Source organism: Eptatretus burgeri, chromosome 16, assembly GCF_056783735.1.
Source record: "Eptatretus burgeri isolate ZD-2024b chromosome 16, Ebu_testis_v1, whole genome shotgun sequence".
Lineage (NCBI taxonomy): Eukaryota > Metazoa > Chordata > Myxini > Myxiniformes > Myxinidae > Eptatretus > Eptatretus burgeri.
In genome coordinates this window covers 17,309,439-17,335,958 of record NC_140976.1, presented here as the reverse complement: position 1 = coordinate 17,335,958, position 26,520 = coordinate 17,309,439, and the positions used below count along the sequence as shown (strand labels likewise).

General features: G+C 49.9%; 1 protein-coding gene across 1 annotated transcript in view; it reads left to right on the top strand.

The window, feature by feature from the left end:
- The first annotated feature begins 5,647 nt into the window (after window positions 1-5,647).
- The window catches only part of LOC147010612 (glutamate receptor ionotropic, kainate 2-like), a 298,336-nt gene continuing 277,463 nt past the window's right edge, over window positions 5,648-26,520 (top strand). The window contains exons 1-2 of the mRNA XM_085860314.1: window positions 5,648-5,787; window positions 20,754-21,226. Coding sequence (XP_085716440.1) covers window positions 21,040-21,226 — 187 coding nt within the window. The 5' untranslated portion in view covers window positions 5,648-5,787; window positions 20,754-21,039. The remainder of the gene's footprint in view (window positions 5,788-20,753; window positions 21,227-26,520) is intronic.

The following is a 26,520-nucleotide window of genomic DNA, read 5'->3' as shown; positions in this document are numbered from 1 at the left end:
AAAACAAATATCATATTCTGCTCAACAGAGGTTAATATTTCTTGTCTGCTTAATGTGCTCTTTAATGCAATGCTCACTGCTGACGCCACAGACAAGTGACAGAATAATGTGTGTGCTGTCCACCTGATGGATATTATCTGGTGCCCCGTCGGCGAGTATTAGTTGGTGTTCGTTAAAGATCTCTCGGTGTCCTTGGCAAAAAGTATGTGCGTTATCCCTGGTACCCTGAACAAATTAGAAACTCCTGCCTGAACTTCTGGTCACAAATGATCTGGTCTTGTTGGAAAGTCCTTGACCTCAGGTTACAATGCTTGCTATCTTTGATTGTGGTTGCTGTGTGGACACAGCAGCTTCTGCTCTTTAAACAAGTTGATGATAGATATAGACATAGACATAGACATAGATGCTTGGTTTCCATAAAGAGAAAAAAATAAGAAAACAGGAGGCTTCCCAGAGGCAAATATTTTCTGGCCTTTTCATTTTGCTAGCAAGCATTGAGCCATAGATTAGTCCAAATGGGAAAAGTTGATTACTTTGCAGTTGAGGGTAAAAGACTCTCAGGTTGCCCTGACATGAATTCCCAACCTATTGCAGCCAATGTGGGAGAGAATGTGGTATCGATTTTGTGAATATGATTCGATGGTTTTGCGTCGCTGTGTAGTTAATATGCCTGTTTGCTTGGGAGAAATATTACCCTTGCCTTTCCCAACCATTCGCCTACATTCAGGGAGCTTAGGTGCTCAAGTGATGCTCCGGAGATGCCTAATCTCAACTCGCAGCAAAGAGGCAGCATGCGCAATCTCACGCTCCGCTGGCTGCGGTTTATCAGAACTCCACTGTATATAGAGACTCTTCCACTGGCCTGTCTCTGCACCTCCTTACTTCTTTGGGAAGAATTCCTCCATTTCCTCTCCTTCTACTCCCACTGGTGCAGAAAATCATCTTTCTGGGCTTTGCTGAAGTTGCTTGTGCTTTGAAGATGGGGAGAAGAGATTACGGGAGGTTAACTCCTAACATTTTCGTGAAGTATCTGTGTCTGTGTCTGTCTATGGCTTTGTTTGTCTTTTTGTCTGTCCCTTTTTTTGGTCACTCTTTGTCTGTCTTTTTTTACGTACGTGTGTGTGTGTGTGTGTGTGTGTGTGTGTGTGTGTGTGTGAGAGAGAGAGAGAGAGAGAGAGAGAGAGATAGAGAGAGAGAGAGAGAGAGAGAGAGAGAGAGAGAGAGAGAGAGAGAGAGAGAGAGAGAGAGAGAGAGAGAGAGATAGAGATAATAGAGGTATTACCTTTTTAAAACAAGTTTACAGTCAATATTTAGGTCTAAACTTAATAAGGTGAACAGCCAAATTGTTCAGTTGATGAATGAGCTCTGCAGGCTCATGAAGGAGCTGCAATACAAGTCATGCACAGGCATGCAGGCAATTGCATGAAACAACATTTTAAGTCATCAAGACAGCTGTTCACCACCGTCTCAGATCATACCCAATCCAAAATCATGATATTTTCTGCCACCATTAATCCCTTTAACAGCCACTAACCAGATGGAATACCCAGCTTAACATCCTTGTGATGGACGCATGCGCTTTATGATGCAACACCCCGATGTGAAACGCCAGAATGACAGTTTATCGTGAGGTCGAGATTTTATATCAGACTTGAAGCTCAGAGATAAGTGCACTACTTCTAGAACATTCAGCAGAAGTGTACCATTTCTAGGGCAGTAAATACAAGATAACTAGAACCGCATTCAGTTGACTGCACACCTCTGCCAGGCTGAACATTTTAGGTTTTGTTTCCCACTCCAAAATCTAATCGGCTTGTTATTGTCACCTACCCAATTCACTTCCAAGTTTTGTCATAACTCGTCCAAAACGCTTTCAAATCTCATGCTCCACATCGTTTTCGGCCCTATCTCTCAATTAAGAAGAATCACTTTATAAATTAAAAAAAAGTATTGTATCCTATATCCAGGTGTTCACCAAAATCGAATCAATTTGGCTTGGTGATACACCCAACCTGTCCACCAAGTTTCGGCCGAATCCAGCCATACATTTTTGAGATATCCTACTATATAAGTTATCAGTTTTGGCCCTATCTCAATGGTGAAGAATCACTTTTTTAAAAAACATTCTATCTGGATTCGGATCTTTACCAGAAACGAATCAATTCATCCTGGTCGCACACCCAACCTGTCCACCAAGTTTCGTCCAAATCTGTCTTTACCTTTTTGAGTTATCCTGCTCACAGATAGACAAACAGACAGAATTTTCATTTGGTTCTTCACAATTGAGAGATGGGGCCAAAAACGATATCTGGTATGATATCTCAATACATTTCGGACACGTTATGACAAAACTCGATGGATGAGTTAGGTAGGTGACAGGAAGACGCCAATTAGATTTTGGTTCAGGTTCCGGATCCAGATCCAGCCTATCAGTGGGATACAAAACGTAAATTGTTCAGCCTGGTGGAGGTATGCGCTGCACCGGGTTTTTACTGTAAATCCACCATTGGCAAAATACTCCGAACTTGATCCAGAAACCTTGAACATCTCGAGAGAGCTTGAAGTCCTATTAATGAGGAAAGGTGGTGGACCTCTTTCTCGAGTCGAACAGAAAATTCAAAATTGCAATATAGCAATGGTCCACGTGATCCGGCGTTTTGGCTTGCCTACAACCGAAGGGAGTGCTTTGAAACCGATGCACCTTCCATGTGCACATCATTACATGTCTTGTGAGCAGAATTGTCGTAAAAGAAACATGGCTTTCCCTGCGGTACGAATTGGTAGGAACACTTGTTATAAAGACCTCGCTCATTATTTAATAGTGTATTGATCATTGACTTCTTCTCATTTGTAGGGGGAAAACGTAGGGTTCCTTCCTTTCATTATTGGTTCCGTTTACGATGAGTGACTATAATCATGCAATTTCAAAACAAACCAATACCCTCGAAGGCGACGTTAACTGCAAACACCAATGCAAACATTATGACAAGCGTTTTGATCATACCATCTGAGTCATCATGGGCTTTGGATGGAAAGAGAAAATAAGAGTTCTCACTCATGCCACCTTGTGCCGTCATTAAGTAGAAGATCAAATGGATTACATCAACAGCAGTGTTGGACAGTATTTTTTTGGGCCGCAGTCCAAATATAAATCCCACGTCCAATCCCAGACAGGTGCTTCACTACAACTCTTTTCTGCAGGAACTCAGCCATTCTACGTTCCTTGTGTAGGCGTAAGCAATTCGGTCATAGTCGTTCTTTCATTGCATAGGCCTAGTTCATGACCTGAGAATGCATGTAAGAGTGTTATCTGAAAGGCAATAGTTCTGAGGGTTATTCTTGACCCAACTGTTTGACATGAGCTTGGAATTGGTAATTTGCCTGGACAACCATTCCTTCGAATCATGTTCTAGGTGGTCACCCTGCTGTCACACGTTGGAGGTCATCGTTTGAGCGCTTCGCTCTTTACGAGCTGGTTTTGTCATTCTCTGAGGGCCAAGGCCTGCTCTAACAGAACACAGCAGGGACACGCACTTTAAAGTTGGCAGTTGGTTCTGCACAGAAATTGGTCTTTTTCAGCAGAAGTTGTGAACTTTGGTCCAAGTAAAAGTCTCTACCTTTAGAAATTAGATGAATCCTATGGATTTGACCTTTGAACTTAGGCTATTGCATGAAGTGCATGAAATGGCATGTTTTTTTGTTCGAGTTTTCAAAAAAAAAAAATTGGATTAAAAAAATAACTGGAAGTATGTGGCCAAAAATGAAGCTTTAAAACAATGGCTTGAATGGGGCTGTTGTTAGTTGTTTGTTTTTTGAGAGATGTCTTCAGATTGCAGAACTCAGGATAGTTGAGGATTTCTCCCATGTAGTTATTTTATGAAATTTTCCACGGACTGCTCAATCCACTCTGACATCCGTGTGAGTGACGGGTTGAGTTATGCAAATCGAGAATTTGCCAGAAGCACCTTTCAAACAATGTGGAGTCGAGCAGAATACAGGTATAGACATACACCTTGCATCCCAAATATATTTTTGTCTTGCCTATGATGCCTGAATATTGTAACAGCAAATATTGTTTGACCTTTGGGGCCAAGGTGCATGTGCTTTCTTTGGACAAACTTTGATGTTATGGTTTTTGGCCGAAAGTACATGTTTTTAGCTTTGCCACAATGCTGGGATTTTTACTAGTTTATTTATAAAGGTGTTTCTCTTTGCAAAACAATGGTATACTAGTCCAGTGAACTTGTGAGAATCCAAACAGTTTGTGTGTTAATCCAAGGTGATGATCGATGGGGATCTTTGCTCATTTTGCGACTGAAGTGTGCACACTTACATATTATATCCTTACCCCGTGCACGCGAAGTGAAGAGTGGGTCATAAAGGACACAAACAACAGGCATGAAGAACTAATGTGACATGTTAGATCGGGTGGTGTAAAAGACACCACATCAACGGCGGAAAACTTCTAAAAACAAGGACAAATGTGTCCAAAAGCCACGTCATAAAGGCTTTGTCTTCACCACAAGAAGAAGAACAACAACAAGAAGAACAACAACAACAACGCGGAGCTCTCTTAGAGCCAGCATTCGCAACGCGACGCGGATAAAAACAGTTTTTTCAAGAACAATTAAAATTTTTATTTTATTGCATTGAATTATATACTTGAGCACTGGAGAACACAAATCGCCTTTTTGGCACTTTCAAAAACCTTCAACAATACTTCGACAAAATAGGCATTTTACGTCATCTCGACCAATGAAATTTGCTGCTCGCAGACCCCGCCCAAGATCTTTTTTCTCAAGACTGTGTGGGGTAAGGTGTTCTATGAACTCTAGTTTTATGATTATTATTTTTTTCCTTTTGTGGAGGTGTAGGCTCATGAAAGGTAAATTATACCAGATGGCAGAACAACAGAGGTTGGAGGGGAATCATCATATCTTGGTGAGGATGACATTGAGCCCAAAGCAGTGCTGTTGATATGAACTTTGCACATCGAAGTTACCATTGCACAATGCCCATTTTGAGTGGTGATCCACGGTACTGTCATGTGGATTGTTCTGTCTCTGGTTGTCATGAAAAGCATGGTCTATGACTTCAATGCCAAGGTCCTTTCCAGCTAATGACACTTAGTCGTGTCTCAGATCTTGGTTTTGCTGATGACCATCGTATGAAATAATTTTTCACGTTTGTTATTTCGATAAATTTTTTGCAATACGTGAACATTCCAAACTTCCTTTTGGTTGGTGGTCTATGGTAATGGCCTCTACATGATGACCCATGTTATCACTGTACCTCTTTTTCTTTTTTTCTCTCCCTCTAATTCTTTCTCTTATCTGCACTCCCCCCCTTTATACAAAACTCACGTCCAGATTACCTCCTCCTTTTGCCTTCCATCGTCACCGTTTGCTGAGAGACCCAAAGCGAGCGAGATGCGCCCGTTTTGACCCGTGTGGAGCGGGTGCATGGTTCCGCAGACGCGTGCTGGGTGCATATGAGGCGCGCAGTGCGTGCGGGCGTTCGGGGCCGCCCGTTAGTATTGGCGGCGCGTCGCAGCCTGCGGATGAGCGAGTGAGCCGAGCTTCGCGGGCGGGTTCGGAAGGCGAAGGGTGGGGGGGAGGGAGGCTGTCCGGAGAGAGCGCACAGCGCGTGAGCACGGCGCAGCTCCCGCACGCACACATTGCTCGCTCCCCGACCAAGGATGGACTGAAGGTGCCTGGTGGTGTCAATAGCTCCACGCAGTTGACGCCGATCAGATGCGTCTTTAACGAGAGACTGGCGGCAGTTCAGGTGGGACATTTGTAAGCTTTCCAGGCTTTGGGTGGATGCGCGTGATGTGCAACCGCGTGTCACCCCTGAAACGCGCGGGAATCCGGCAATTTCGATATGTGTACCTGCGATGAATGGGCTGAGTCGAGGCACCTTGTTATAGTTGGGGAAGGTACCTCTTTGTGGACCATTTTAGCACCAATGTGCGTATACAGTTCCATCGATTTCCCGAGGCATCCAGCGTCCCGGCTCTTTCACGACCGAGTTTGAACCTCGTCACCCCGTCGTGCACTCTTGGAGACACTTTGTATAAACCCGAGGGTTCGCCCCATGCACACCTTCAATGAAGGTCACGTTTTTCCGAGTGGGTTGGTCTCTGTCTCTCTGTCTCACTCTGTCTGTGTCTTTCTCTCTCTGTGTCTGTCTGTCTGTCTGTCTGTCTCTCTCTCTCTCTGTTTCTCTGTCTCGCTCTCTCTCTCTCTCTATCTCGGAAGGTGTCTCTAATGTACCTTTATTAATGTAATGCGGCCAGCAGAGGGCATTGACTGCGCGTTGACTTGGTTCACAGTGTGTGTACCTTATATATTATGTGATAAGAAAAGGCGAAATGAAAGTTTGGGATTGTACACATGACATCAAGAATCGTCCACAATAGGACAACACCTGCCCTCACGAAGTGACGCCCTGTCCGTTCATGTCAACCACTCACTCATATTTTGCTCAGCATGGTACACCGTGTGGTGTGATGTTGTAGTCATGCATGCAATGGGTGCACCCAACATGTTTGAAGTGGACGGTTGAAAGGAGGGCTGGATTTTGCGTCATGAACACAGACTCCATTTATTTCAGTGACCGCTTATGTGATAATGACGTCATACTTCGTAACGTATTAATTTCGATAAAATGACATACGGAGATTCTTGAGAATAAGGAATCACTTAACCTTTACCAAGGAAAACTGGCCTCGATCTGTATGTATGTAATTGGACCGACAAGACACCTCTCATTTGCTTAAGATATTCGATGATTAATGAATCCAGATGGACATTATAAGAAAATTAATTACGATAACCCAAGGGTGTCATTTCAGTAACCCTTTGTGTCTGCCACATTTATCGTTTCCAGTCTATTCTCTTCGAGATGGTCTCACCGTGGGCTGTTTACATTGCACGGGTCCAGCTCGACCCATCAACCTCCCGTCACAGGATCTTTTCCTGCACCGTTCACCACCTGCGCACAAATAGGGCTCACTATACATAAGGCGGCGCTGTACGATTTTGAAAGCGAATTATAACAACCTGAGCCCCCGTTTTGATTGATTCCACCTTTTTCGAGCCCTTTTCCACTGCCTGTGAGAGGGCATGCAGGCGAACCGCCATGAATGCGTAACTGGTATGGGGTCGTCACTTATAAACAGTGGATAGCCACTCCTGATGATGTACATGAGGTGTGTTTTGAGGGAAACCCATTGTGATGCTTTTGTTCCATGTATGACACAGCATGCTGCGAATACATGAGAAATGCAAGAAAATTGTTGCCTTTTCGCTTAATGCTTTGGAAACGTTTGCCGAAAACATTATTAACTTGTCCACTGATGTGAAATGAATTGCCATTGAATATTCAGCCAATCGTAGCCTTTCAGGTATTCCAGCCAAATTCAGGTATTAAACAAACACCAATGTTTAGTTAAGTTTGCCATCTGCTGGGCTTTCACAAGGACATTTTATCTCTTTTTGGGAAGAGACGTTGTGGAGAGTGTGTTGTGGTGTGTTGTGTAATAGGTATATGGAGGAGCGGGATTCAATTGAAACTGTGCTAAGTGGCAGGATCTAGTCCCAATGACCAGACACGGTCAAAGTTCAATTCGGTGCAACAGTCATACTTGGAAGAAGTCCAATAGGTGGTCTCCTCGGGTCATACACCAAGTGCGTATTTAGAGGTGACACGTGTCGGAGGCATCGGGAACATCGGAAAGCAGCTCACACTCACAAACGCGCACGCGCACGCACACGCACACGCACACTAGGCCTTGTGCTCGATTGATTGTAGGACGAATTTGTCATGTACTTGCAATTTGTTCAGGATGCAGCAATAACTCACATACTGCAAGGAAAATATACTGTGAGATTTTAATGTGTACCAAAGCCAGTGTTGACAAATGGGTCATTTACCTTTCCGTCCATCTGAGGGATGGCACACGCATTGATGACTCATCACAAATGGAAAACACGAGAATCACAGTTTATAGCGAGGTTGGGATTTGAACCCAGGCAAGACAGCTCAAAGACAAGTTCGCATACCTCTCAGCTTTCCTGCCAGCAACTGCCGTAAAAAAATTAATCCTTATGATAATTCACAGAATGGTGTTTGTGGCACTACTACTCCTACAGTTCAGGGTCAAGAACATCCAGACCTGCTACATCGGATCAGCATGACCCCATTTAGTGCATGGGGTTGTTTTTTAAAAATCTTTACCGGTGGTCTCAGGGGGGGAGGAGGAGGGGAAGCAAATTCTCCATGTAAATGTGTCTCGTGTAGCGCCGCTCCAGGTAGGAGAGGGTATTACAAGTCCCCATACTTCATCGTCCAGTATTCCTCGCCCCATGTTTTCCAGTGCAGTGCGGTGTTTTTAATTACACGTTTGAATAACAGTAAGAAAATAACCCCCGTCGCTGCTCCCATATTAATTATAATCTACACAATATCGTGAGGACCAATAATTTCACATGACCATCCTGACACGATTCCACTTCAATCGACTGAAAAACACTTTTCCAAACTAGAACTGCACTGGAAGAGTGCATACCTCTGAACTGCACTCAGCTGAACAGTTTACGTGTTGCATCCCACTGAGAGGCTGGATCTGGATCCGGACCTGAATCAAAATCGAATTGGCTTGTTCTTGTCACCTAACTCATCGACCAAGTTTTGTCATAACCCGTCCACAACTTTTTGAAATATCATGTCATATATCGATTTTGGTCCTATCTCTCAATGGTAGAAGAGACACAAGAAAAATTTAAAATAAAAACTTACAGTATCTGGATCCCGATCCGGATCTTCACCAAAACCAAACCAATTCGTCATTGTCACACTCCCAACCTGTCCACCAAGTTTCATATGAATCTGTCAACAATGTTTTGAGTTATCCTGCTTACACACAACTTCCGTCCAGCTTCGGTGGCGGACATTATAAGTGGTTAAGTTCCGTGTGTAAGTGACAAGACAATGGCCGCAGCCCAGCGATGATGGTGAACTGCAAGCTAGGGTTCCATTGTGAGTTCTGCACCCGACAGGGATTTAATAAGAAAACGGATTTCTGCAGGATTAGCAAAGGTGACTCGAAAATTCGAAATTCCTTCTCGGAAAACTGCGCTTCATGATCGGAATAACATGAGCAGACATGTATATTTAAAGACACATCCATTAATGTAAGTTGGGAAGTTATCAGCATGTACTGTATATTCTTGAGCGATTCAGTACTCAGAAATTTTAATCTTATATTTAAACACATTCATGATACGTATATATATATATATATATATATATATATATATATATATATATATATATATATATATATATATATATATATATATATATAATTTATGTTTTTTAAAAAATAATTTGCTTTATTCATTAAAATTCTTGATTTTTTTTTTCTTCTCTTCTTTCATCTCTCTATTCCTCTCTTTTATTATTTATCTCTCCAAGGAGAAGTCAATTCTTGCAAAAATTTTCTGTAAGGTTCACTTGGTTGCACTCGGATGCGTTTGAGGGTTGTGCAGTAGCGGCTGAAACCTGAATCCTATCCAGGTTCCTCCTGATGACTCCATCTTTGCTCTTTACTTCTTTGGTTCCTTCTTGGTCTTCACTTTCAAGTTTCAATATGATGTCTCAACAGATTCTACACAGACGTATAAATCAAAAACTGCACAATCTTGTCGATCTGCATTGCCTAATGTGTAACAGCTGACGACGTGTAGTTATTCCATCACATGCTAAACACCATCTGATAGGTATGAGCAACATTCAACATCACCCTCTCTCTCTCTTATTTAATTATTTTTTCGAAAACATCAACTTCTTTGTGTACACACGTTATTGAGAATATATATGTAAAAGATTGGAGAGGTTGGGATTTTAGATTTTGAAAGAAAAGGAGCATCCAACCAAAAAAGGAAAACTGGATCTACTCTGCTGGTCTAATAATAAACAAGCAAGAGCAGATCAGGTCTCAGGCTTTTAAAGGAAAAGGAGCATCCGACCAAACAAGTAACTCGATCTACACTGCTAGTCAAATAATAAACAAGCAAGAGCTGCGAGCAACAAGCAAAATAGGTCTGAGACCTGATCTTCTTTTGCTTATTTATGGTTGGATGCTCCATTTCCTGAAAAAAAAAAATATATATATATATATATATATATATATATATATATATATATATATATATATATATATATATATATATATATATATATATATATTGTTGTGGTTACCAAATTCGCAAACCACCATTCAGGTCCCTTAGGTGAGATATCTCGGTAAGTACCTGTGCAGTTAGGCCCAAACCCGTTGTCTAGTGGGAATACATGTCATTTATGCGTGCTGCGACTCTTCAGGATAGCCGTTTTTCTTTTGCTATCTTTATTTTGGACCAACCGCCATGATTACCACCACCAGTCACAACATCAACCACCAACCACAACGCCGCTTCACCACAACCGCCACGACCTTCCCGTCACACCTCGCAACCGTCGCATCGCCACCGTTCTTGCCCCGCTGTGGGTACCGGTGTTGGACTCGTGCAGGGCGCGCGCCGAACAGCGTGTACAAAATCACGGATTTTGTGCTTCAAAAACGGATCAAAAACGACACATGCCCACTTTTTGCCGTCCAATCGGTGAGCGAGGGGCGGGTGGCCCCGCCCCCAGGGCGATCGATATATGCAAATTTATGGATCAAAAAGCCTTCACGCCCACTTTTGCTCGGGCCAATGGGGAGCGAGGTGAAAGGTCGAAGGGAGGGGGTCAAAGCTGAGAGGGCGAAGCTACGGGGCGGATAAAAGGACCGTGTTCGTCAGTCCAGAGAGTCGAGAGGCGGAGAGTAGGAGAGTCGGAAACAGAGAGTCAAGACTTCGCGGGCGGTGGAGTTGGCAAGAAGGAGCTGGTCGTCGTGTGCGTTGGAGTCGGAACGGAGGGGACGGAGCTGTGGAGAGGCGGCGAGGGCAGACGAGGGGGTGCTCGCGTCGTGCAGGGAGCTGCTCCCCAGGGAGGCCGACAGCGCGACCTGGCCGAGGTGGAGACGCTCGTCGCGGGACAATAAAAATCCTCTATACCCCGAGCATCAGCAACCCCCTCCTGTTTCCCCCCGCGCTGAGATAGTGCGACCAAGGGGGCCCCTTTCCACCCCCTACCAGACACCGTCCGCGAGGCCCGCGGAGTTGAGGCGCCATCGTCGCTCCGCGTCTCATCACCAGACGGGTAGGCGCGACCCGGTCTCGGCCTCAGGCCCGCCTCATCCTTGAGGGTATTCTTTTCCTTGGTTTTGGGTATGTGTTGTCGGCGCCGTCTGTGAAGTAGAATTGTATAAGTGTTGCCGTGTGCTCGGTAGTCGGTATTAGCTCTGCATTGTGTTTTCGCTTTTACATTTGCTTTTTGTGTAAATTACATTGTGTCTTTTCTGTGTGCATTTGGTGGAATTGTATATGTGTGCTCCCGTGTGCCGCGAATAAATGTGCTTTGTGTTGAACTGTTTCCCGCTTCGCTTCGTCTTTTCCTCTATTGAATCCCCATCTTGCTTCACGTAAAGGGTTGGTAGTGGGCTGAATACGCCCGATAATTAATCGAACCGTCGAGGTCGACGAATAACACCGCTCGGTTATCCCGATAGTACGGAACGGGTCGCTTAAGTGGCCCGTGTCCGAAGTCGACCTGCGGCGAGGTGCGATCGCCCGGTCTACCCTCCGCGTGGGTACTTAGGTAGGTCGAATTTGGCGAGCAACCCTATCCCACGCGGGGGCTGATTGGCTCGATCGCGGTGAGACCGAAAGGTCCACCCGTGACTGGTTCCCGGTGTTAGTCCGAGAGGGTCACGACTGGATTGTCCGTCCGGTGGGCGACGTGCCGCGATTCGAGTTACGTGGCCGTCGCACGCCGGCGGGCGCGAATCAGCAACACTGGTGTCAGGAGTGGGATACAAATTCATCGCCCTCCTCGCGGCACTGGTATCGGAGAACAGGAAAACAGGCTCTCCTGTCTCCGGCTAAATTCACGGGAATCGGTCCAGGGGTGAGAGAAGCGACCCCCGATTCCCTCCAAATTACGAGCGAGCGAAATTAACCCTTTAAGAGAAGCAAGATGGCGTCTCAAGGCGAGCGGGAGCCGGGGGTATTAGAAATGGATGTAGAATGTGTAGGATCCATGGTCCAGGATGGAATCCCCGAGCAGGAAATGTTGATTGTGCAGGAACACGGACTCGCCCAACTGAACCCAGAGCCCGAAATGGGTGCGGCAGCGGCCGCGGTGTATGACACCTCCCCCCCCCTCTCCACCAAAACCCTTCCCCGACCCCTGCCGAAACGGCTCACCCAAGCGTACCCGACATGGCCCAGCTAATCACCATGCTGGCAAAAATGAATGCGGATATGAAAAACGAAATGAAAGGCATGAACGAAAAGATGGATACAAATACAAATGAAGTAAAAACGAGGATGGATGCGAATACACAGCAAATAAACGGAATGGAAGCAAACATGAAGGAGGAAATGAAAGAACTACGGGGTGAGACGCAGAACATGGGCCGATGCCTGCAGGCGGGCATGAAGGCCGTGACCAGGGAGCTGGGAATGGCGACTCCACGTGTGGGAGCAAACGAGCTGGAAGGGGGCGCAGCGGCTGACAGGCCCGCGGTGGAGGCGGGTAAGGAAAAAGTAATTCGGGAGACAAGAGACGAGGTGAAAGTAATTGCGAGGGAGAGAAAAGAACAATTAATACGGAGAGCAAGGATGAGGTACGCGGAGATCGTGAAAGAGCAAGGAGTGAAAAACAGGGAAGGACGGGAGCGACTTAAGGAGAAAGCAAGGTTGACCTACATAAAGATAAGGGAAAGACGCCAGAAAGAAGCAGAGACCAATAGACAAGAGGAGACGACAGAAACTTATAAATGTATAGAGACACGGGAGATACGCGATGAAGACGGGGTAAGTGACGCACACGCACACACGGAGGTAGTGGAGGATAATGGGGGTGAGCTGGCGGACTGGGTAGAGAACCAGTGCGAGCACCTGGATGGCCTCCTCCAGGAACGAGGGGAGGGAGTATGCCCCCTTGAGGCGAGTCACGACCAGGTGAGTTCGGTCGTGCTTTGCGAGGTTGAGGGGACGGGTGCTGTGGACGAGTGCACGGAGAGCTTGGGGGGTATAGAGGCCCCGGAGACCCTTGTGGGGACACGAATCCCCAGTGTGGTTGTCCCGGTGTGTGTGGTGCAAGGCGTGAGTGCGTCCCCGTGTGTGGAGGCGACCCCGTGTGTGAGTGGTGTGGTGGCGATGGTGCCGGAGTGCGTGCTTCCCAGCACGCCATGTGTGGATGAGGCACCGTGTGTGAGAGAAGCCGTGTGTGTGGATGAAACGGCCAGTATGAGTGAGGCACCGCGGGTTAGTTCCCCCGCGTGTGTGGGTGAGGCACCGTGTGTGGATGAGGAACCGCGGTTGAGTGCCCCCGCGTGTGTGAGTGAGGGACGGTGTGTGGATGAGGCACCGCGGGTGAGTGCCCCCGCGTGTGTAAGTGAGGCACGGAGTATGGATGAGGCACCGCGGTTGAGTTCCCCCGCGTGTATGAGTGAGGCACGGTGTGTGGATGAGGCACAGCGGTTGAGTGCCCCCGCGTGTGTGAGTAGTATGGTTTGTGTGAGTAGTGAGGCACACGTGAGTGAACGGCCGTATGCAAGGGAGACCGTGTGTGTGAGAGAGCGGTATGTGAGGGAGATGTCGGTTGGCATGCGGGAGCACGCAGCCGCGTCTCCCGGTGTGAATGTGATGGAGTGGACTGTGTGCGTCGAACACGCAGGTATGCGTGTGTGGAATGGAGACGGAGACGGCGACAGAGGAGAGAAAGCCGTGTAGCGGCTGTAGTTGTTTCGGGGACCGTGCCGGGTTCACCCAGCAGTGAGCACGCGGTTCGTGCTGTGCAACGCACGAGACCACCACGTGCTCGCTTGCGAGAGTGAAGTCCCGGTCCGGAAATGCACGCGGTGGATTTGCCGATCCCGCGGACGGACAAGTTTAGGCAGGTAAATGGATTTGGACCGGACGGGTTCTCCACGCGATCGTGTGTGTTCAGCTCCAATGGGCAAAGCACATGTGTTCGCGTGGGGAACCCCTCGAGACGTGGGGCTTGTGTTTTTTTTATGCGCACGGTGACGTCATGGCTGCACGTGGGGTTGGAATCCGGCAGGAGGGGTATCTCTGCCGGATGGTACCGTCCAAGGAGGGACGAGGAACACGTGCAGCTGCATGACGTCACGGGCAGGTGCAAAGTGCGCGAGCTCTGAGTTGCCGCGCAGGTGCTGCGCATGGAAAAAAAAAAAAACAGTAAGCCTCACTTTCGGGTGCACAGGATTCCTGGGCAAGGGGCGAAAGACCCCCTTCCCTGGGCACAGGATGGAAACTAGTTAGGGGGAAGGGTTAGCTTAGCTAGACCGACTTCGTGGGGCAGGGGTAAGTCCTCATGGAGTCCTTGGAATGGATTAGTTAGAGGGATTGTAGCCAGATTTAGGTTGGGAAATAAAATGAATTATTTGGAGACATGGACAGACTTGTGAATGTGTAGAGGGGACGTAGCTGAGCTACATAGTGTTAAAAGGAACGTGCTATAGTTTAAGGGACGACGTGGGAGCACGAGTTAGTTAGGGGATGTAGTTAGAAGGATGGCAGAGTTCAGCGGTGAGTGTGTTGAAGAGTTGTGGGTTGTGAGGTGAGTACGTGTACATGTTGAGTGAGTGAGGCCAGCGGGTCTGTGTGTATGGAGCGAATGGGGAATGCATGGTGCGATGAGTGATTGGGGGGAGGAGTGACTCCCGCCCAAGGGACCCCGGGGTCAGTGTAGAGTGAGTTAGCTGGGTTAGTCAAATTGAAAAATGGAGGTCATTTTGTTGTTGGTGGGAAAGTAGGCTCGAGACCCATTTGGAGGGGTGCAGGAGCCCTGTTGACGGGCTTGGGAGCGTGGCTGCGAAAGGTGAGTATCGCTGAGTGGGTACCCCGGGCACCAGGCTCGTCGGCCGTGGTAGGCCAAGGGCCCATGGGGGGCCGGGATAGAGTAGTGGGCACGGGTGCGCCTGCTTGGTGCGGGGGCCCGGGGCGCCATTAGCCGCGTGGGCAGTGTTGTGGGCACGGGTGACCCTCGGAAAGGGGCCCGGGAGGCCGGCCTGTCACGTGTGCGTTTCAGGGGAGGTGCCATGGGGGGCACTCCCCGGTGTTAGGGAGCTGGTAGGCACGGAGGCAGTGTAGTGCCCGGGGGTGCCATCGTCGGAGATTCGGCAGAGGGTCGTGCCTGCCAAAGGGAGCCACGTGTCCCAGCCAGGAGACCGTGTGAGGGCACGGAGAGAAAATTGGGGGGCGAGGCCCGAAATTGTGAGGACACCAACACAGGCGACGGGAATCTGGGTTGTTAGAACCAATAGTTTAAGCGAGAGGCGCTTGTTGAAAGCCCCGGGGTAGTTTAACTGTTAAATGGATAGGGTAGATTAGGAGATGTACCCCTCCGCACCATCCATCCCCTCGCTCTCGTTGTGGGCCGCTGGACCCACTTTGGTTATAGATCGCCGAACTCTGGGGAGGCCATTCTGAGGCTTGAATTGGGCCTCGACACAGGACGTTAGCTCTCCCTTATTCCCCTCCGGGAAGGGAACGTAGGGGTTGGGAGTCGGCTATGTGACAGGATAGGTTAGCCGAACAAGGACGATAAAGGGGGTTAGGGGACGATTTATAGTGGGGGAGTAAAAATAAAAACAACAAAAAAATAAGTTGGGGCTAAATTGGGGTTTGACAAATTAAGGGAGTGGGTATGTACAGTGACAGGCAAAGGCGATAGGTTGGGAGGGAGACAGGTAGGTAGGTCCGAGCCCGCCTTCCGAGTGGCCAGCACCACCGCACCCCCTCCACCAACCTCCACTGAACGGCAAAGGCTGGCCAGCTTCATCGGCTGGCTGTTTTTTTCTTCAAGGCCTGTGCCGGCCAACTTCATCGGCAGCTGTTATTTTGCTGCAAGGTCTGTGCCGGCTGGATCGTCTGCAGCTGCTGTGCTGCAAGGCCTGTGCCGGCCCACTTCATCTGCCGGCTGGCTGTTTTTCTTCAAGGCCTGTGCCGGCCAGTTCATCTGCCGGCTGTGTTTGCCTGCAGCGGCCTTCTTCTGCGGGCTGTGTTTGCCTGCTGCCTTTGCCATGCCATGCCCACTGCCCCTGTTAACCAGCCCCGTTCAATTTTTGCTTTGCCCCCCCCCCCCCTGTTCATTTCCATGTGCGCCAGGATCAAGGCAACAGTTTGCAAGCTGCGAGAACTGCCCTGTTGGCAGCTACAACACGGGCCTGCAGTGGCGGCTCGTGCACCGTGTTTGTGTCCATGCATCCATTCGTTGTGCTCATTGCGTGTGCCACTTGAGCTGGCACGGAGACTGCATTTGTGCAGCCCATGCACCGTTGTGGTTCACTGCATTCAGTTCAAACCGTTCATGCATCCATTCGTTGTGCTCATTGCGTGTGCCACTTGAGCTGGCACGGAGACTGTGTTTGTGCAGCCCATGCACCGTTGTGGTTCACTGCATTCAGTTCAAACCGTTCATGCATCCATTCGTTGTGCTCATTGCGTGTGCCACTTGAGCTGGCACGGAGACTGCGTTTGTGCAGCCCATGCACCGTTGTGGTTCACTGCGTTCAGTTCAAAAGGGAAGGCCTTGGACTGCGTGTGAGCAGCCAGCCACGTTCCCTGTCACCTGCATTGTTTTGAGCCAGAGACTGCATGTGGGCAGCCTGGCTCCCTGCTAACTGCTTTTCTTTTGCAGAGTTCAGTGATCCTGGGCCATGGTTTAGTGTAAAATTTGTAAGTTAAGGTTAAGATGTACTGTAAATATGAGTGCGCCCCCGGCATGTCTGTCCTAGCGCCGGCAATTTTATTTAAGTCGTCCGTGTGAGTGAGTTTGTTTAGGTAGTTACGCAGCCCTCAGGTTATTTATTTTGGGGACACGAATACCATGAATGTCGCACTCAGGGATCCGTAGGTAAAATGTACTAGGGGAAAACTACACATGATGGCACACGAAAATTTGACGACTCGGGACGAGTCTGTAAAAAGGGGAGGGGGTAGTGTTGTGGTTACCAAATTCGCAAACCACCATTCAGGTCCCTTAGGTGAGATATCTCGGTAAGTACCTGTGTAGTTAGGCCCAAACCCGTTGTCTAGTGGGAAAACATGTCATTTATGCGTGCTGCGACTCTTCAGGATAGCCGTTTTTCTTTTGCTATCTTTATTTTGGACCAACCGCCATGATTACCACCACCAGTCACAACATCAACCACCAACCACAACGCCGCTTCACCACAACCGCCACGACCTTCCCGTCACACCTCGCAACCGTCGCATCGCCACCGTTCTTGCCCCGCTGTGGGTACCGGTGTTGGACTCGTGCAGGGCGCGCGCCGAACAGCGTGTACAAAATCACGGATTTTGTGCTTCAAAAACGGATCAAAAACGACACACGCCCACTTTTTGCCGTCCAATCGGTGAGCGAGGGGCGAATTGGCCCCGCCCCCAGGGCGATCGATATATGCAAATTTATGGATCAAAAAGCCTTCACGCCCACTTTTGCTCGGGCCAATGGGGAGCGAGGTGAAAGGTCGAAGGGAGGGGGTCAAAGCTGAGAGGGCGAAGCTACGGGGCGGATAAAAGGACCGTGTTCGTCAGTCCAGAGAGTCGAGAGGCGGAGAGTAGGAGAGTAGGAGAGTCGGAAACAGAGAGTCAAGACTTCGCGGACGGTGGAGTTGGCAAGAAGGAGCTGGTCGTCGTGTGCGTTGGAGTCGGAACGGAGGGGACGGAGCTGTGGAGAGGCGGCGAGGGCAGACGAGGGGGTGCTCGCGTCGTGCAGGGAGCTGCTCCCCAGGGAGGCCGACAGCGCGACCTGGCCGAGGTGGAGACGTTCGTCACGGGACAATAAAAATCCTCTATACCCCGAGCATCAGCAACCCCCTCCTGTTTCCCCCCGCGCTGAGATAGTGCGACCAAGGGGGCCCCTTTCCCACCCCCTACCAGACACCGTCCGCGAGGCCCGCGGAGTTGAGGCGCCATCGTCGCTCCGCGTCTCATCACCAGACGGGTAGGCGCGACCCGGTCTCGGCCTCAGGCCCGCCTCATCCTTGAGGGTATTCTTTTCCTTGGTTTTGGGTATGTGTTGTCGGCGCCGTCTGTGAAGTAGAATTGTATAAGTGTTGCCGTGTGCTCGGTAGTCGGTATTAGCTCTGCATTGTGTTTTCGCTTTTACATTTGCTTTTTGTGTAAATGACATTGTGTCTTTTCTGTGTGCATTTGGTGGAATTGTATATGTGTGCTCCCGTGTGCCGCGAATAAATGTGCTTTGTGTTGAACTGTTTCCCGCTTCGCTTCGTCTTTTCCTCTATTGAATCCCCATCTTGCTTCACGTAAAGGGTTGGTAGTGGGCTGAATACGCCCGATAATTAATCGAACCGTCGAGGTCGACGAATAACACCGCTCGGTTATCCCGATAGTACGGAACGGGTCGCTTAAGTGGCCCGTGTCCGAAGTCGACCTGCGGCGAGGTGCGATCGCCCGGTCTACCCTCCGCGTGGGTACTTAGGTAGGTCGAATTTGGCGAGCAACCCTATCCCACGCGGGGGCTGATTGGCTCGATCGCGGTGAGACCGAAAGGTCCACCCGTGACTGGTTCCCGGCGTTAGTCCGAGAGGGTCACGACTGGATTTTCCGTCCGGTGGGCGACGTGCCGCGATTCGAGTTACGTGGCCGTCGCACGCCGGCGGGCGCGAATCAGCAACAATATATTCGACACCGTGCCAGCTGCACTTGTTGCTTTGGATGCGCACCACTTGCTGAGATCCCCCTCTGCCTGTTAGAGTTAAGGATCCGCACCACACTATCACACTCGTGAAGGTGGGTTGAACGCTGTTCGGTCGGTGCCAAACACCTGAGAATGAACTTTAGGTGCCACGAGATTCGCGTGGGCTGCACAAAAGGCTGTATTGGCGTGAAGACGTGCATACACCTCCAACACCCGGCGAATGGAGTCTCAGAGGACTCAGGAATCGTGATGGCAAGCCGTGTGTGTGTGTGTGTGTGTGTGTGTGTGTGTGTGTGTGTGTGTGTGTGTGTGTGTGTGTGTGTGTGTGTGTGCGTGCGTGCGCGCGTGTGCTTATGACTGGCAAGATGGCAAAGACATACGCACACTCACCTCTAAACTCTTTTGTCTGGGTTTAAATCCTGACCCAGCTATAAACTGTCATCCCGGTGTTTCACAGGCAGGGTGATTAATCAATGTGTGCGCCGTCCCTTGGATGGACGTTAAACTGGGTGTCCAGTCTGCCGGTTTTGGGTGGAGGATCTTAAGAATGTCAAGGTTTCCTTCATGAAGAGTCGGTTAGCTATCGCAGGTCCTGTTACCAAATTGAAAATTCTTGCCCTGACTTCCTGTGTCAGAGTGGCGACCCGTGTATGATTGTAATCCTCGCCAAAGAAATTGCTTGTGCAGAACCGACGCTCTCTTTGGAACATGGTACATGATCTGTTCTGTGATATATATATATATATATATATATATATATATATATATATATATATATATATATATATATATATATATATATATATTGTATTTTCATGTACCACACTTTCCAGACCGTTGGTGCTGCTGAAGCAGTTTCTTAGCAGGGTGGTTTGCCATTGCCTTCCCAGCGTTGATTGTCCACGCTCTGTCCATTTAAATGCTGAGCGTCAAGCAAGGAAGCAGCTCGTACCATTTGGTATGACTCGGCCGGGGTTTAAATCAGCGACCTCCCATTCTCAGAGCCAAGGCCTCACACCCCCCCCCCCTCCTCATGAAAGCACCATCGGGCCTCGTAACTCGAATCCCAAAGGAACTCGTACGCACTTCTCTATTACGGACATCTCTGTGCTCAGTGCGTACACATCCTTTAATGTAGCTCTTCGTCCCAAAGCCCTCTGTTTGACCCAAGGAGACCAGTCTTTATGAAACCGATCACACATCAGTAGTCGTGTTCCTTCGGCGTAAAGAAGTGGGGAGTGGGGAGGGGGGGGGTTGGTTGGTTGGTGATTGGACAGAACAAGACTAAGACCAAATTCAGATTTAACCACGACAGGTGCAGCGGAAGTAGTCAATCCAAGATGTGTTCGGATTCTTACAGCGACTCATCCTAACGCATCCACCATGAGTGTTTCCACGAGTGCAGGATACAGATGGCGGCTTGTACAATGTGCGATGTTATATAAAAATTTCTCTTTGCATGGACATTCAAATGAAGCATGAACCCTGCGTGGTTTGTCTGTTGTACCATGATGTATGAAGCACTCTTATCTGAAATTATTTATTCTTTACCGCTTGTGTGCAGTACATAATGTGCCTTTGGAGCTATCTAATTATTACGTACGTACGTGCGTGAGCTCAAGACTGAAAAGGTGGGACAAGAAGTGGGAAATAATATATCTATATGTGAATGTGTAGAGAAGAATAGAAGTATAATATATAGATGTGTATGTGAACGTTGGCAGAGCTGCGTACATAATAAGTAAATTATTGCCACAAAACCGTCCCACAACCCGCTTGCACCAGGATACCATCATAACACCGGTTCCAAATCCCAGTAGCAGGAGCAGTAATTGTTGGCCTTATAATTTTTCTTCTTCCTCCTCCTTCTCCTCCTCCTCCTCGTTCCTCGACACCCCTTTCCCTAGAGGAGACTTCAGCACAGCGTTCGTGCTCCCCCCTTCGCACGAGCAAGGGTGACGAGAGGGCTTCGCTTCTCCCAGCGTGGGTGGGGGTCACCGCTTCGCAATCCGGCTGCCGGACTGACCACCCGGGTCTCTCGCCTCCTCTGCTTGGTCGGCCAACAATGACGGTGGGAGGTTCGACCGGGGCGCTGGAAAGAGCCCCCAGCGCTTGCGAATGATGGGTCGCCCCTGTTTGGAGAGCGATGCACTGAGAGCGCGGAGCCGCTGCCCGTAGGCGGTCCCGCACGGAATGGCAGCACGCGTCCCGGTACGGATCGTCCCGAAGCCGTGCCGTGCGGGGAAGATGTGTGCGACCAGAGCCCGTTACAAGTCGCTCCCGTGTACTTGGACTTACCCGTCGGTCCTGCTTGTCTGGATATTCATCTGTGTGTCCTTGCTTGGAATTACTGGAGCCATGCCGCAAGTACTCCGACTCGGTGAGTGCACACTGCGTGTCTGTGCCCCTACCCCTACCCCGCCCCCCTCCCCCTAATGATTAATACCTCCCGTCAAAACGCTCGTCGGACCTTTTGGCGCCAGTTTTGACGCCGTTCGCTCCGACACAACGGCTCGGATTTCTCAACGAACCGCCCCGACTGTCGAACGCCATTCACAGACGGAACCAAAGTACCAATTCACTTTGTACCGTCCGATCGGTTGTTGTCGCTAATTTGCGGGTTGTTTCGCGACAATGGAAAAGGCGGGATCGCGTTCGAGTTCGAGCATCGGCAACGGTTGTCCGCTGGGGGAGGGGTGGGGGGGGCGTCGCACCACCGAGCCGTTATAGTGTAGGATCGTCGGTCTAGGTCTCGGGTGTTATTTTTATCCTTGTAAACGAGAGATATCGGGGGGGGGGGCGTCGCACCACCGAGCCGTTAGTGTGTAGGATCCTCGGTCTAGGTCTCGGGTGTTGTTTTTATCCTTGTAAACGAGAGATATCGGGGGGGCGTCGCACCACCGAGCCGTTATAGTGTAGGATCCTCGGTCTAGGTCTCGGGTGTTGTTTTTATCCTTGTAAAGGAGAGATATCGGGGGGGGCGCCGCCCCACCGAGCCGTTATAGTGTAGGACCGTCGGGCTAGGTCTCGGGTGTTATTTTTATCCTTGTAAACGAGAGATATCGGGGGGGGGCGTCGCACCACCGAGCCGTTAGTGTGTAGGATCCTCGGTCTAGGTCTCGGGTGTTGTTTTTATCCTTGTAAACGAGAGATATCGGGGGGGGGGCGTCGCACCACCGAGCCGTTATAGTGTAGGATCCTCGGTCTAGGTCTCGGGTGTTGTTTTTATCCTTGTAAACGAGAGATATCGGGGGGGGGGCGTCGCACCACCGAGCCGTTATAGTGTAGGATCCTCGGTCTAGGTCTCGGGTGTTGTTTTTATCCTTGTAAAGGAGAGATATCGGGGGGGGGGCGTCGCACCACCGAGCCGTTATAGTGTAGGATCCTCGGTCTAGGTCTCGGGTGTTGTTTTTATCCTTGTAAAGGAGAGATATCGGGGGGGGGGCGTCGCACCACCGAGCCGTTAGTGTGTAGGATCCTCGGTCTAGGTCTCGGGTGTTATTTTTATCCTTGTAAACGAGAGATATCGGGGGGGGGCGTCGCACCACCGAGCCGTTAGTGTGTAGGATCCTCGGTCTAGGTCTCGGGTGTTATTTTTATCCTTGTAAACGAGAGATATCGGGGGGGGGCGTCGCACCACCGAGCCGTTAGTGTGTAGGATCCTCGGTCTAGGTCTCGGGTGTTGTTTTTATCCTTGTAAACGAGAGATATCGGCGCGAGGTCTCGCACACCATCAACCGACGGATTTCCCCTTTTGTTGGAATTTTATTTGCCGCCCTTTCCCCTCCTCATCGCCTCGTGCGCGCACAGCAGCAGCAGCGCGCGCGCACCTCGGTCATGAGCACCTTGCGAGCAATTTGTTGCTGTTCCCGTGATTCATGGGGGACGTGTGGTGGGGGGACGTGGAGTAGAAGGACGTGTGGTGGGAGGACTTGGGGTGGGGGGACGTGGGGTAGGAGGACGTGTGGTGGGGGGACGTGGGGTAGGAGGACATGTGGTGGGGGACGTGTGGTAGGAGGACGTGTGGTGGGGGGACGTGGGGTAGGAGGACATGTGGTGGGGGGACGTGTGGTAGGAGGACGTGTGGTGGGGGGACGTGGGGTAGGAGGACGTGTGGTGGGAGGACGTGGGGTTGGGGGACGTGGGGTGGAGGGACGCCGTAAATATACACATTTAGACGGACAAGTCGAACGGCATGACGGTTTCCCGGGGGGGACGTGGGGTGGGGGACGTTGGGTGGGGGACGTGTGGTGGGGGGACGTGTGGTGGGGGACGTGGGGTGGGGGACGCTGTAAATAAACAAATTTAGACGGACAAGTTGAACGGCATGACGGTTTCCCGGGGGGGACGTGTGGTGGGGGACGTGGGGTAGGAGGACGTGTGGTGGGGGACGTGGGGTGGGGGACGTGTGGTGGGAGGACTTGGGGTTGGGGGACGTGTGGTGGGGGACGACGTAAATAAACACATTTAGACAGACAAGTCGAACGGCATGACGGTTTCCCGGGGGGAACGTGGGGTGGAGGGACGTTGGGTGGGGGGACGTGTGGTGGGGGACGTGTGGTGGGGGACGTGGGGTGGGGGACGCCATAAATAAACACATTTAGACGGACAAGTCAAACGGCATGACGGTTTCCCGGGGGAGGTGGGGGACGTGTGGTGGGGGACGTGTGGTGGGGGACGTGGGGTAGGAGGACGTGTGGTGGGGGACGTGGGGTAGGAGGACGTGTGGTGGGGGGACGTGGGGTGGGGACGTGTGGTGGGAGGACGACGTAAATAAACACATTTAGACGGACAAGCCGAACGGCATGACGGTTTCCGGGGGACAGGACGTGGGGTGGGGGACTTGGGGTTGGAGGACTTGGGGTGGGGGACGTGGGGTGGGGGGACGTGGGGTGGGAGGACGTGTGGTGGGGGACGTGGGGTGGGGGGACGTGGGGTGGGAGGACGCCGTAAATAAACACATTTAGGACGGATAAGCCGAACGGCATGACGGTTTCCCGGGGGGGGGGAGGGGGACGTGGGGTGGGGGGATGTGGGGTAGGAGGACGCCGTAAATAAACACATTTAGACGGACAAGTCGAACAGCATGACGGTTTCCCCGGGGGTGGGGGGGGGGGACGTTGTGAACGAGGTGGCCGTAAATATCGGGGCATAGCACACACACACACACACACACACACACACACACACACACACACACACACACACACACACACACACACACACACACACACACACACACACACACACACCTGGTGAAAGGTGTCTCAAAGCGAATGAGTAGAGTGTGATGGCTCAAACTGACCGCGCGTGCTCAAGGTCTCTCCCCCAATGAGTGGACGTACCAACCTCGGTCGACTTCCAAGACCACTTAGTCACGATCTTAAATTATATAGTAACCGAGGCGTCCGACGTGAGGTGATTAATTATTTCATTTTTGACAGGAACTGATCGACGGACGCGGGTCGTCACCGACGAACAAAAATCTTCACCCAACACATTCACTAATCCGTATTTAGCAACCTTAACTTGTTGGAAGCGTTACGCTATTATCAAGATGTTCTTTATCAACGATAACTAGAATGGACCTTAGTTGGTATTTACACGTTTACTGTAACTTATAAAAAACGTCAAAACATTTTGTTGATACCTGAGAGTGCGTAACGACCCGCACTTGCGAGGAAAACTCCTCTTATTCTTCTTCTTCTTCTTCGTCTTATTCTTCTTTTGGTTTTTCTTCTTCTTCTTCTTCTTCTTCTTATTCTTCTTCTTCAACGAATGATTCTTCTTCTTCTCCTCCTCGTGTCAGCGTCTGGTTGTGGGGTGGCGTCGTGAGCTGAGGGTGCCGTTGTGCCGCTGATGCAGTGCCCCTGCAGCTGTACATTCACGTACATCATGTTTTCGCCGTTCTCGGGAAACATCATCATGTTAAGCGAGTGTTGACGTGACGTCGAATGGATTACCAGGGTTACCTGAGTCAGGAATGCAACGTCAGGAGCGAGCTGAGGATTCCACGGCACGGCAATGGGACCAACCCGTGAATTCTTGGCACGCCTTCCTGGTGTATACCAAACCTTGAGGCACCCTCGAAGTCTACAGCTCTCGGAGAAAGGACTGGCTAATCGAGTGGTATAAATAATATATTAATACTGAAGGACCATTTTTGTGCTCCTCTTGACGGTCACGTCACGTTTTTCTCGGTGCTGTGACCTGGACTGAAAGAGACTTCGCACCTGTAAGAGTGCATCGCACAACGTGGCAATAGTCAAACTTCAACTCTGAAGCAGAATAAACACTTTTCCTTTTACATTCGTTTACACGGCGACGTGTGACGTCACCGCTGAGGTGTCAGGACGTCATGACATCATCGGTCATTCGCTGACGTCATTACGTCCGTCGTCGACAGACCGTTACCGCTGAGAGGCGTCAGGACGTCATGACATCATCGGTTATTCGCTGACGCCATTACGTCCGTCGTCAGAAAATTACTGCTGAGAGGTGTAATTACTAATTCCACTCCTCGAAAATAGCGTCTGCAATGTAAAACCCTCTTCTGCACATGGTGACTACCTCAGAATGTGAATTTGACACAAAAAATGTTACAAGAAACATTGTACAGTAGACGCCGCTTTATAAATCCACCATGGGACCACGTCGTTTGGATTTATTAACCGGCTGGATTTATTAACCGTTTGGATTTATTAAGCGGAGAACCTATTTTCAGCCACCTACTGGATAGATAAGACAAAAAGCGAATGTCGTTAAACACTGATTTATGCTACAAAAACATTGATTTATCAAACGGTGACAAGGGGATTGTTCAAAAGAATCTCTCCAAGGTTGCTTGCTTGGGAGGAAGGTTTTGCGCAAATGTTCCTTTATTGAATCCGTCACGTGGCGGAAATCTGGATGGGCAAAACCTGAGAGCTGTAGTCCCCTGTCCCTGTCCAATTTGGCGAGTGCCGTCCGCATCTCTGCCGCTGTTGGCATCGGCTCGGGTTCGTCGTCGCTTTCTTCCCTTGGCTATTGGGATTCGGGGTCGGAGGGATTCGAGCGGCGGCGGGATTCGAAGTCCGTCACCAGTTGCTGTTGTTGTTGGTTTTTATTTTTCACTCTGCGGCAGCGCATATACTACATCAAGCTTAGGTTGAGACCGCGCACGTGCCAAGCAGGTGGATTTATTAAACGGCGGATTTCTCGATGTAAAATTCCAATCCAACTCATTTTGGTCACAATCAGCGGCTGGATTTTATAACCGTGGATTTATAGAGTGGCGTCTACTGTATCTTCTATCTTCTATATATTAACACTGAAGGACCAATTTTGTGCTCCTCCTAGCGGTCGCGTCCCGTTTTTCTCGGTACTGTGACCTGGACTGAAAGAAACTTCGTACCTGTAAGAGTGCATCGCACATAGTGGCAATAGTCAACTTTCAAATCTGAAGCAGAATAAACACTTTTCGTTGAGATGGGAGCGAGGAGTGAAGAGGTGGGGGCGGGGGATGAAGAGACGGGGGGCAAGGTAAGCAAATTGAAAGCGGGAGACAGGGGGAAATGGGGCGGGGGCTGGGTTGAATTAGGCGGAGTTGAGTGTGAGGGGTGGCGGCCCGGGGGCAAGTGGGGCGAGAATCAAGAGACGGGGGGGGCGGGGAGTGAAGAGGCGGGGCCGGGGTAA